Here is an 11394-nt window from a genome sequence, read left to right on the forward strand (position 1 = left end):
TAAAGGGGTAGGGAGGTGGTTTGGTGATTGAGTGCTTGCACTGCATGAGTGAAGCCCTAGGTTTGACCTATGGTCTAATACCACGTTAAAAAAATAAGTAGGGCATAAATAGCATAATGGTTATGCAAAGAGACTTCATGCCTGATGCTCCGGAAGTCCCAGGTTCAACCCCCCACACCACCATAAGCCCCGACTGAACAGTGCTTGGGCAAAGGAAAAAGTGAAATATCAGTGGCAGAATAATTCTCTTTTATTCTTTCTCAAAAAAAAGAAAAAAAGGATGTAGGACAGGCAGTGGCACACTCATTTGAACACCACACATTACCATGCACAAGGATCGAGGTTCTAGCCCCTGGTCACCATCTGCATGCGGGAAGCAGTGCTGCAGGTATCTGTCTCTCCTCATTTTCTTAAGGAAATCTTTTATATGTGTGTGTGTTTTATTTGTTACTGGATAGAGACAGAAATTATGAGGGAAGGGGGAGAGAGACGTCTGCAGGTCTGCTTCACCACTTTTGAAGCTTTCCCCTTGCAGCTGGGTGTCAGGGGCTTGAACCTGGGACCTTCCACACTGCAATGTGAGTGCTTAACCAGGTGTACGACCACCACCTGTCCCCTTCTAAAAAGGGGGGAAAGTGGCCCTTGGGAGCAAAACATATAAAGTTCCACAGTACTCCAAAAAAGGAAATACCTATGCACCCCAGGAGGCAGCACAGTGGCTAAAGCACTGGAATTGGGAGCATGAGGTCCAAAGTTTAATCCCTAGCATCATGTGTACCAGAGTGATGTTCTGGTTCTAATCTTCAAGGCTGTAATTCAGGAGACCTAAGCTGGGATCTGGGAATCTAAGCCCCAGGAGTAGTAGATAGATATAGCCAAAGGTAAGAGGAAATATTGCATATAAACTTACACAAAGGACAAAGAAGCAATCAGTTTTTAATTATTTAGCCATGTTTGTCAAAGAATTCACTTCTAGTACATGAATAAACACCGAAGCCCTTTCCCAGCTTAATTAGTCTAATGTCCTCAAGGTATCCTGTTCTGGAAATAGTGTCACTTCTCAGGATCTGAAAATGACTAAAGATAAAGAAGCCAAGCCTGCTACTTCCCTAGTCACTCGGCAGAGCTTGGAGTCTTGACGCTGTGCCCACACCCTAAGAACTAAGATACAGCAACAATGAAAATCAAACCTAGGAACCTAGAAAGTGTCCCTACTTGCCAACATGGACTCAGCAGTAAGAACAGTTGCACTCTGCTTATAAACGGCTTCTTCCTCATCTCGCTGGGCAGAGTCGAGAGCCCACTCAATTGACAGCTTCAGCTGCCCCTGTTTTTTCCCTCAAACTCCAGGATGAGACCTTTAATGTGGGATAGTTTCTGATGCAGGTACTCACAACGATGTTTTTCTTCCCTGTAACCTGGGTATCGCTGCAGAGAAAAAGCATCCATACGTTAAACAAAAATCCACCTCTACCATCTTAGCTACCACTTTCAGATATTGTCTTACCTTCCTGAACTTTTTATATTCCTGTACTATCTTTTCTTCCAGGGCCTGAAACAGAAAAAATGCTAGTATCAAGTTTAGTGCGTGGTGGAAGACTCAGTTCTTTAAGGGGTGGAGTAAAGATTTATTTTTATCTCCCATAATGGACTTAGCATTTTTTTTAAATCACTGAACATAAGAGAAATTAGGATGTATATATGGCCAGTAGAGTTAGGAAACCAGGCTAGATCTAGTTCTTACCTTGTGTTCTGGGGTTCCTCGCTGAACTCTCTTAATCTCTGCCCCCAGTTCTATGAACCGTTGACTTGCAGCCCCAACACGAGCATGCAGGATCCGGTATTCCGCATAATCTGTCTCGAAGTCCTGCTCATAGGCACGGTGCTGCTCTGCACTGTGAATGGACCTGTATTGCCTGGCAGGAGCAAGAGGTTTCACCTTCAATTTCACTGATCCTAAAAACCCAGCCCCCAGGAATTGTAATATTTCACATGACCAAAACTAGATAAAATGAAAATGGTAGAGAACTCACAGAAGGTAATCTGGTACCTCTTCAGGGGATTCAGAGTCTAGAAAGGAAGCAAGATAGAACAAAAAAAAAAAAAAACCAGCTGGGAAATAATAGCAGATGTATGCTAGGCTTATTTTAAGGTTAGCAGAAGGGAGAGGACCAGAGTATCACTCTTGCTACATGTGATGCCAGAGATTGAACTTGGGACCCCGTGTTCAGCACTAGTCACTGCATCTTCCGAGCCACTTGCAAAAGGTTTTGAGGGCTCAGCTGGAAGAGCACACACCCTTCCTGCCGGGAGAGGAGCCGGGGCTGCCACACACAAGCACCTGCATGGGGATTGCTTCGTGAGTGGTGGGGTGGAGAGCGCTAGCTCCACTTTCTCTGTCTCTACTTACCTTTCTGTATTTCACTCTAATACAAATTAAGCTCTGGTCACCACAAACAGCTAAGGCATGCAAGCAATCAGCCCCAAATTCAATCCCCTGTGCTACCTAAACCAGAGCTAAGCAGTGTTCTGGTAAATAATATTTAAATTATCATTAAAATGTTACATTTCTTTAAATATTTGATCTGTGTGTTGGTATAGTGGACAAAAGCCTTGGACTCTCAAGCATGAGGTCTTAAGTTTGATTCCTGGGGGCTGGGGAGACAGTGTAATAGTTATGCAAAGGACTCTCATACCTGAGGTGCTAAGGTCCTAGGTTCATTCCCCAGCACCACCATAGCTAGTGCTGAGCAGTGCCCTGGTCTTTTTCTGTTTTATAAAATAAATGAAGTTTGATCCCTGGCATTACAAGTAGCAGAATCATGACCTGGCTCACTCTTATTGATAACTAAATAAAAAATCTTAGAGCAGCAAGATAGTTCACCTGGATAGTGTGCCTGCTCTGTCATGCACAATGCCCAGGTTCAAACACCAGCACCGGGGGCCGGGCAGTGATGCACCAGGTTAAGCACACATAGTACAAAGCACAGGGACTGGCAAAATGATCCCAGTTCAAGCCCCTAGGCTCCCCACCTGCAAGGAGGTTGCTTCATAAGCAGTGAGGCAGGTCTGCAGGTGTCTGTCTTTCCCCCTCTCTATCTTCCCCTCTTCTTACAGTTTCTCTCTGTCCTGGTCAACAACAAAAATAAAACAAAAAGGCTGCTAGGAGCAGTGGATTTGTAGTGCAGGCACCAAGCCCCAGCAATAACCCTAGAGGCAAAAAAGAAAAAAAAGTGTCCTGGACGGTAGTGCAACAGGTTAAGCGCAAAGCGCAAGGACCAGCACAAGGATCCTGGTTCGAGCCCCCAGCTCCCCACCTACAGGGGAGTCACTTCACAGGCAGTGAAGAAGGTCTGCAGGTGTCCATCTTTCTCTCCTCTCTGTGTTCCCCTCCTCTCTCCATTTCTCTCTGTCCTATCCAACAATAATAACTACAACAACAATAATAAAAAAAAAAGGCAACAGGGGCAACAAAAGGGAAAATAGATAAAAGAAAAAGTGTCCTGGAAAGGTGAAATCATGCATGCCCAGGCCCTGGCCAATTCCACCAAAAAAAAAAAAAAAAAAAAAAAGACATAGCAGTGATTATTAAAGACCTTTACTTCCCCACAGTAGCAGTTTTCTCATTAATTCTCACCTGCTTGAGCTGAGGGACTGTGCCCTAATCTGGGACCCATGTCTTCCTCTTTATCTTCTTGCTCCCAGTCATCTCCCTCTTGTAGATTCTGATCTGACAACCCCTGTAGGGGACTTGAATCTGGAGACAGAGTTCTGAGCCTCTTTTCTGTTAGCTCTAGAGTAGCTGCAGGTGCTGGACGTTTCTGTGGGTGAAAATACCTTTGACTCTCATGCTGTCCTTCTCTTGAAACGTCCATATAAATGAACTCATAGCATCAAAGTTGAGGGCTCCCTTTTTTTTTTTTGCCTCCAGGGTTATTGCTGGGGCTTGATTCCTGCACTACAAATCCACTGCCCCTGACAGCCATTTTTTCCATTTTATTGGATAGGACAGAGAGAAATGTGAGAGAGATGGGGAGGCAAGAGAGATACCTTCAGAACTGCTTCACCACTTATGAAGTGTCCCTCTAGCAGGTGGGGAGCCAGGGCCTCAAACTTGGATGATTGCAAGGGTCCTTGTGCTTTATACTTATGCGCTTGACTGGGTGTGCCACTGCCCAGCCTTCGAGGGCTCCCATTTTTTAATTTTTTTTTAATTTTTATTTATTTATTCCCTTTTGTTGCCCTCCATTTTTTAATTTTAAAACTTGATTACACAATCCCTCTTTGAAAAACCCTTGTGATGTGGCCTGGGCAGCAGCACAGTGCATAAAAGTATTGAACTCTCAAGCATGAAGTCCTAAGTCTGGTCCCCAGCATCACATGTGACAGTGATGCTCGGGCTCACCATCCTCCTTTCTCCTCCTCTTTTTTGTCTTCATCTCTCTCTCTCTCTCTAATAAATCTTAAAAGGAAAAACTTATTATTGCAACTTGCCTTGTCTAGATGTTTCCGGCTAGCAGAGGAAGGCAGCGACTGGTCAGGCTCTCTGTTTGCAAGATGGGTCTGGTTCCTAGGTTATTTGACGAGGAGATGGAGATGAAGACCAGGGTAGGAGGTAGGACTAGATCTCTTATTACAGCATTTAGGGTGGAGATTAACGAGAAAAACAGTACCAGGGCTTCCCAGGTTAGTCCCACCCAGCCCCAAGTACCTCACTTCCCACTGTGCCAAGTGTTCCCTTGAGGATCCTGGGAGTGACCGTCCTTGGCTGCTTGCCAGGGGATCGAGCACCTGGCGGGGAAAGTGGCAGGGGCACTTGGCTCCTTGGGCTCGGGCCTGGCCCCACCTTATTCAAACTCCCAGCAGTTTCTGGTCTTACCTCTTCTAGTGCCATCCGTGACTGTGAGCAGCCAGCTCCTTCAGCATTGTCTTCCGCGGTCTGCCAGCTTTCAGGGTGTCTGGCGTCTTCAGCCAGGTGGTGCCCCTGATCTGAAGAGGGGGCTGGGATAGAATCCATGGCTCCCCAGATAGTGAGGCGCTCCCTGAGCGGGCCCACGCAGTGGAGGCGGTTGGGCCCAGATCTGGACACGGCATGGGTGGAGAGAAAGGGAAAAACAAAGCAAAGCAAAACAAAACAAAACAAAAACCCTGGCTGAGCTCAGACGTTACAGTGCGCAAGGACCCGGGTTCGGGGCGCCCTACTCCCCCACCCCGGTCCCCACCTGCAGGGGGGGAAGCTTTGCCAGTGGTGAAGCAGGGCTGCAGATGTCTCTCTTGTCTCTCTCCCTCTCTGTCTCCCTCTCGATTTCTGGCTGTCTCTAGCCGATAAATAAATAAAGACAAGAACTTTAAAAGGCTTTCCACAAACCCTCACCCTCGCCCGGCCCCACTCACCTGCCCAAGCGTTGGCACACAAGGTCCAAGCCGCCGCCGCCCAGCTCCTGGCCACACTGGGACACCATGAAGGAGAAGAGGCAGGACCAGCCAGGGCCTGGGAGTCTCAGGTACTGGGGGGCCCCGGGGAGAAGTCACGCCCACCCCCGCTGCCCGCGCCACTCCTCCCTCACCCGGACCGCAGAAGGGTCCCCCGGGGCTCGTTAGCTCCGCAGGTGCAGCTGGGCTTGGGCTCCCCCCCTGGAGGCTCAGACGGCGCGGTCTCCTCCGCCTCAGCCTCCGGGGACGCCCCCCGCCCGCCGGGCCCATTGAGGCTGCAGTTCTCGGAACTCCTCGGACCGTGTCGGCTCTCAGCACCCCCGGCCCGGTGGTCCCTTTGCCCCGGGGCCGCCCCGGGCTGCGCCCCCGCCCGCCGCACGTACCCCTCGGCTGCCCTGGAAAGCGATCACCGGCCGGACCTGTGGGGGGAGCACAGACGCCGGCTGAGCAAAGGGGAAGCGACGAAGCCAGCACCCGCCGTCGGGGGAGCGAGGGGCGAGGCGAGGAGAGGACCGCAGCCCGGAGACTCGGAGACTCGGAGCGCCCGGGGTCCGCGCCGCCGCACCTGTTGCCGCTGACACTCCTGCAGCGCCCGCAGCGCCGCGTCGTTGAGCCGCAGCAGCAGGAGGCTGGTGCGGTGGGCGGGGGTGAAGCAGAGCCGCAGCTTCCCGCTCAGGGGCTCCCGCAGCGTCTCCATGGCCAAGAGATCGAGCGCGAGCGGGAACGCGAGCCCCGGCGCCCGCCACCTCCTCGGGCCACCTCAGCACCGGCTGTGAGGGGCTGGGCGGGCCCGGCAGGCAGCCCGCGCCGCGCCGCCACGCCCACCGCCCGGCCACGCCCCCGGAGGCCACGCCCTCTGCCGCTTCTGGGCGGCCAGCGCTCCCCGGGCTTTGGGACGGGCGCCCCCGCCCAGCTCCAGGGCCGCGGGACTCCTGCAGCCGGTTGCAGACCCCCGCCCTCCCCCCCCACACACACACAGCCCAGAAACTCCAAGCAGGCCTCAGTTTCCCCGCTCGACCTGACGTGGGGTGGCCGTCGCTAAGTGGGGCGGAGCCTGCAGCCCTCAGGGGGTTGAGGCGCGGCGCGGGAGAGACGCTGCGGTTGCCGGGCGGGCGGGGCCTCGCAGGAGCCCCGGGGACCAGCGGGCGGCCGCGCCCAGGGGGCTTCCAGGCGCCTCCAACGACTAGCTGCTGCGCCCCCTTCCCCGCCCGCCGCGCGGCTGCACCCCACAAACCAGCCTCTGAAGACCGTCCCCATGTGGAGTGCTGCACCAACGTAAAGAACTCTAGGGAAGGAGGGGAAGGAAAGAGACGGGGAGAGACAGAAGACAAGGAAAGGAAAGGGTTGGGCGATGGCGCACCCGTTTAAGTGCACATGTCACCAGGTGCAAGGACCTGGGTTCGAGCTCCCGCTCCGCACCCGCAAGGGGAGGCTGCAAGTGTCTCTCTCTTTCTCTTCCTCTATTACCCCTCCCTCTCAATTTCTCTCTGTTCGAGCAAATCAAAGTGAAATAAAAAGAAATGTGGAGGGAGTCGGGCTGTAGCGCAGCGGGTTAAGCGCTCGTGGCGCAAAGCTCAAGGACCGGCGTAAGGATCCCGGTTCGAACCCCGGCTCCCCACCTGCAGGGGAGTCGCTTCACAGACAGTGAAGCAGGTCTGCAGGTGTCTATCTTTCTCTCCTCCTCTCTGTCTTCCCCTCCTCTCTCCATTTCTCTCTGTCCTGTCCAACAACAACGACATCAATAACTACAACAATAAAGCAACAAGGGCAGCAAAAGGGAATACATAAATAAATGTTAAGATAATTTAAAAAAAATACTTAAGAAATGTGGAGGAGGAGGAGGAGGAGAAGAAATTAACAGGCACAGAAAAGGAAAACAAAAAGCAAAGCTTGAATTGTCTGAGGTGTGCCGCACCAAAGCCAAAGACTGGCGAGGGAGGGTTTGGGAAGGGGTAAAGAGGGTGTTGGATTTGTCCATGAGTCAATAAAATTGGGGAAAGGAGAGGGAGAGGAAGGAGAGAGAGAGGGAAAGAGAGAGGGAGAGAACCCTGCGGGGGGGGAGGGAGAGGGAGAGAATGAGAGACAGACAGACAGAGAGAGAGAGAGAGAGAGAGAGAGAGAACCCCACCAGAAGGGATGGCAGCCGCGGTGGAGCCTGACTGGCGGAGACTGGAGCGCCCCCTGTCGGTGTGCGGGAGCAGGGGCGCGTGGTGGCAGGAGCAGGAGCGGAGCCCTGTGACAGGCAGCTGGCTCTCGGCTCAGGAGGGGCCCCGAGGTGCCCCGAGTTGTCAGCTGTTCTGGAGGTCCGGGTGCTGGAACAGTGAGACCTGAGGAGCCATCTCAGGCCGACCCTTGGTGTCGCCGCCTGTCCCTGTTCCGGTATGTTTCCCAAGAACCCTGGTGTTCTCTCTCCCAAATAGCACCTCTCTACTAAAACCCTGAACCTGCATGGAGCCGGGTGGCCTTTATACCACATATATAGTGACTAACTATATATATATATATATATCTGCAAGCTGCACCAGTGTGTGTGTGTGTGTGTGTGTGTGTGTGTGTGTGTGTGTGCCATATACGCCATAGAGTCTATATATGCCAAGTATATGTTTAATAATATATAAACTATTCCTCAGTAAAGCTGATTTGTAAGATGCAACAGCTGAAGAGTGGCTCAGCCAATAGAACCCTGCATGGGTGTAGTTCAGGGTTCAATAACTCCATATATACGGGAACAGAGGAGTGTGTGTGTGTGTGTGTGTGTGTGTAAAACAGAAAGAATAGTAGTGCTGGGTCAGCAAGATAGCTCACCTGGATAGTGCACCTGGTTCTGGGGGTTTAGCGGACTACAGTACAGTTGTTGACACATGGGAACAATCTCTCATCTGCCTGTGACAGGTGTCTTCAAAACACTCTCACTCCCAACTTAGTTCCTCATGGACCAGGACCTCAAAGCCCCTTTAGTTCCTTCCCTTCCCCTCCTTCCCCAGAGTCCTTTGCTTTGGTACAATATGTGGTAATGCACCTACTTTGTTATGTTCGGTGCCTAGGTTCAAGTCCAGCCCCCACCACAATGGAGGAAGTTTTAGTGCCATGTTATCTTTACCTCTCATCCTCTCTCTCTGTCTGTCTCTTTCCATCTGAGAGAAAATTTGACCCAGAGCAGTGAAGCACTAGTGACATAAAAAAAAAAGAAAGGAAGAAAGAAAAAAAGAAAGAAAGAAAGAAAGAAAGAGAGCACCTAGAGCAACAAACTCTCAATTCCAACAACAAAAACATTTACCTGTCCATCTCCTCGGGACTCTCACTTTGGTAACTTGGTAAACAGTTGTGGCAATGGGTAAAGCTCATCTCCCAGGTTTCTTTTCCTGCTCAGATGATATCTGTACCTTTTTGTTAGATTTTCTTGGATCTAAGCTCAAAGGAGAAATTAAAATGGTAAAAACAGGAGGGGAGTCAGGTGGTAGCACAGCAGGGTAAGCACACAAGGTGCAAAGCACAAGGACTGTAAGGATCCCGGCTCGAGCCCCCGGCTCCCCACCTACAGGGGGGTCACCTCACAAGCAGTGAAGCAGGTCTGCAGGTGTCTGTCTTCTCTCCCCCTCTCTGTCTTCCCCTCCTCTCTCCATTTCTCTCTGTCCTATCCAACAACAACATCCATGACAACAATAACAATAATGACAACAAGGGCAACAAAATGGGGAAAAAAGAGCCTCCAAGAGCAGTGGATTCATAGTGCAGGCCCAAGCAATAACCTTGGAGGCCAAAAAGAAAAGAAAAGAATAAATTGGTAAAAACTTCCATAGAGGAACATGAGAGCAGTTCTATGAGAGGAGGCAATGGAGGAAGTTATTTGGAAAGAGAATCAGGGAGGGTGGGGACCTGATGTTTGTTGGATGTATATTGTATATTCAATCTTTGCATGTTCTTAAATCTCTACAATAGAGCTGGAGAGACAACATAGTGATTATACAAAAGACTTTTATGCCTGAGGCTCTGAGGTCCCAGGTTCAATTCCTAGCACTACCATAAGCCAGAGCTGAGCCATTGCTCTGGTCTCTCTGTATCTTTCTCTCCGTATCTCTCTCTCATTAAAATCAATTATTTAAACATCTCTACAACAGCTTCAGAGTGTCATTTTATCTGTATTTTTCATCCACTCATTCAACAAACACATGTTGAGCATTTACTCCATAGCAGACACTGTAGTAGACCCTTGAGCTTCATCAATGAACATATGTTGACTCTGAGAAAACTTGCTTGCTTTTTAAAGGTTTATTCAGGAACTGGGGAGTGGTGCATCTGTTAGAGCACCTGTGTTACCATGTGCAAGGACTCAGGCTCCAGCCTCTAGTCCCCACCATGCAGGTAGGGAGCTTCAAATTGGTGATGGAGAGCTGTAGATGTCCCTTTCTCTTGATCTCTGTTCTCATTCTCTCTCTCTCTCTCTTGAATACATAATATTTTAAAACAGATTTATTGATTGGGCTGGGAGATAGCATTGGCAATACAATAACCTCAGGCACTGAAGGTTCCAGGTTCAGTCTCCAACACCACAACACATAAGCCAGAGCTGACAATGTTCTGTCTTAAAAGTATTTCTTTATTTCATTAAAAAGATAGAAAGAGAAGCAGAGCATCACTCTGGAACATGTAATGTCAGGGATTGAACTTAAGACCTCATATTTACAAGTTCAACACTTAAAAAAAATATATTTACTTATTTACTTATCCCCTTTTGTTGCCCTTGTTTTATTGTTGTAGTTATTATTGTTGTTATTGATGTTGTGGTTGTTAGATAGGACCGAGACAAATGGAGAGAGGAGGAGAAGATAGAGAGGGGAAGAGAAGACAGACACCTGCAGACCTGCTTCACCACTTGTGAAGTGACCCCCCTGCAGCAGAAGAGGTCGGAGAATGCGTAGGGCTTCGGATGTATGGAGGTTAGAGTTGCCAGGATTTCTTGATGGGTTGACTAAATGTGCTGTTTGAGAGTGAGTAGTGCTGTGGTCTGGGAGGTGGTGCAGTGAATAAAGCATTGGACTCTCAAGCGCAAAGTCCCAAGTTTGATCCTTGGCAGCACATGTACCAGAGAAATGTCTGTTTCTTTCTCTCTCTCTCTCTCTCCTCTTTTTTCATTAACAAATAAATAAAATCTTTTTTAAAAAGAGAGAGAGTAAAATAGTATCAAAGATGACTCAGATTTTTAGCAAGAACATCCAGAAGGATAAAATTGTCAACTGAGGTAAGAAAGGCAACAGTTGGAACACGATTAAGATTGTTTGTTATTTTTGTTTGCTTGTTTGTTTAATATTTTCTTTATTATTGAGAGAGATAGGAAAAGAGAGAGAAAGAGGACTAGAGCATCGCTCTGGCACCTCACTGCCTAGGATCAAACTTGCTTTCATACTTAAGAGTTCAGTGACTTTTTCACTGTGCCAACTCCCAGATCACAGGGTTATTTTGAATATGTTTGGTTTAGTAGGATCACTTGCGGGGTGGGGGGGCAGTGGCACTCCTGGTCGATCACACACATTACCATGCACAAGAACTCAGGTTTGAGCCCTCCCCCTGCCCCTGACGTTGCACATGCAGGGGGGACGCTTCATGAGTGGTAAAGCAGGTCTATAGGTAAAAAAAACAATTTTTTTTCCTCCAGGGTTATCACTGGATAGAGGCAGAGAGAAATCAGAAGAGAGGGAGAGAGAAAGGGATACCTGCAGCACTGCCTCACCATTTGTGAAGCTTCCCATCCTACAGGTGGGGAATAGTGGCTTGAACCCAGCTCTTTGCACATTATAACATTTGTACTCTACTGAGTATGCCACCACTTGGCCCCCTAAATTCATAGAAATAGAAATGGAAGGGTGGGGATATAGCATAATGGTTATGCAAAGAGACTTTCATGTCTGAGGCTCTCAAGTCCCAGGTTCAATCCCCCACACCGCCATAAGCCAGAGCTGAGCA

At 49.4% G+C, this 11394-nt stretch overlaps 1 protein-coding gene across 1 annotated transcript; it reads right to left on the minus strand.

The window, feature by feature from the left end:
• Positions 1–929: 929 nt before the first annotated feature.
• Positions 930–6255, minus strand: ELL3 (elongation factor for RNA polymerase II 3). The gene is made up of 11 exons (XM_007533396.3): positions 5999–6255; positions 5817–5852; positions 5395–5507; positions 4880–5081; positions 4712–4791; positions 4495–4570; positions 3638–3821; positions 2034–2070; positions 1745–1916; positions 1508–1552; positions 930–1428 (listed from the first exon to the last, which is right to left on the minus strand). The coding sequence occupies exons 1-11, from the start codon at positions 6128–6130 to the stop codon at positions 1318–1320; spliced, it is 1188 nt and encodes a 395-aa protein (XP_007533458.1). The 5' UTR covers positions 6131–6255; the 3' UTR covers positions 930–1317.
• Positions 6256–11394: the final 5139 nt, after the last annotated feature.

The sequence above is a fragment of the Erinaceus europaeus genome, chromosome 16 (genome assembly GCF_950295315.1).
Source record: "Erinaceus europaeus chromosome 16, mEriEur2.1, whole genome shotgun sequence".
Lineage (NCBI taxonomy): Eukaryota > Metazoa > Chordata > Mammalia > Eulipotyphla > Erinaceidae > Erinaceus > Erinaceus europaeus.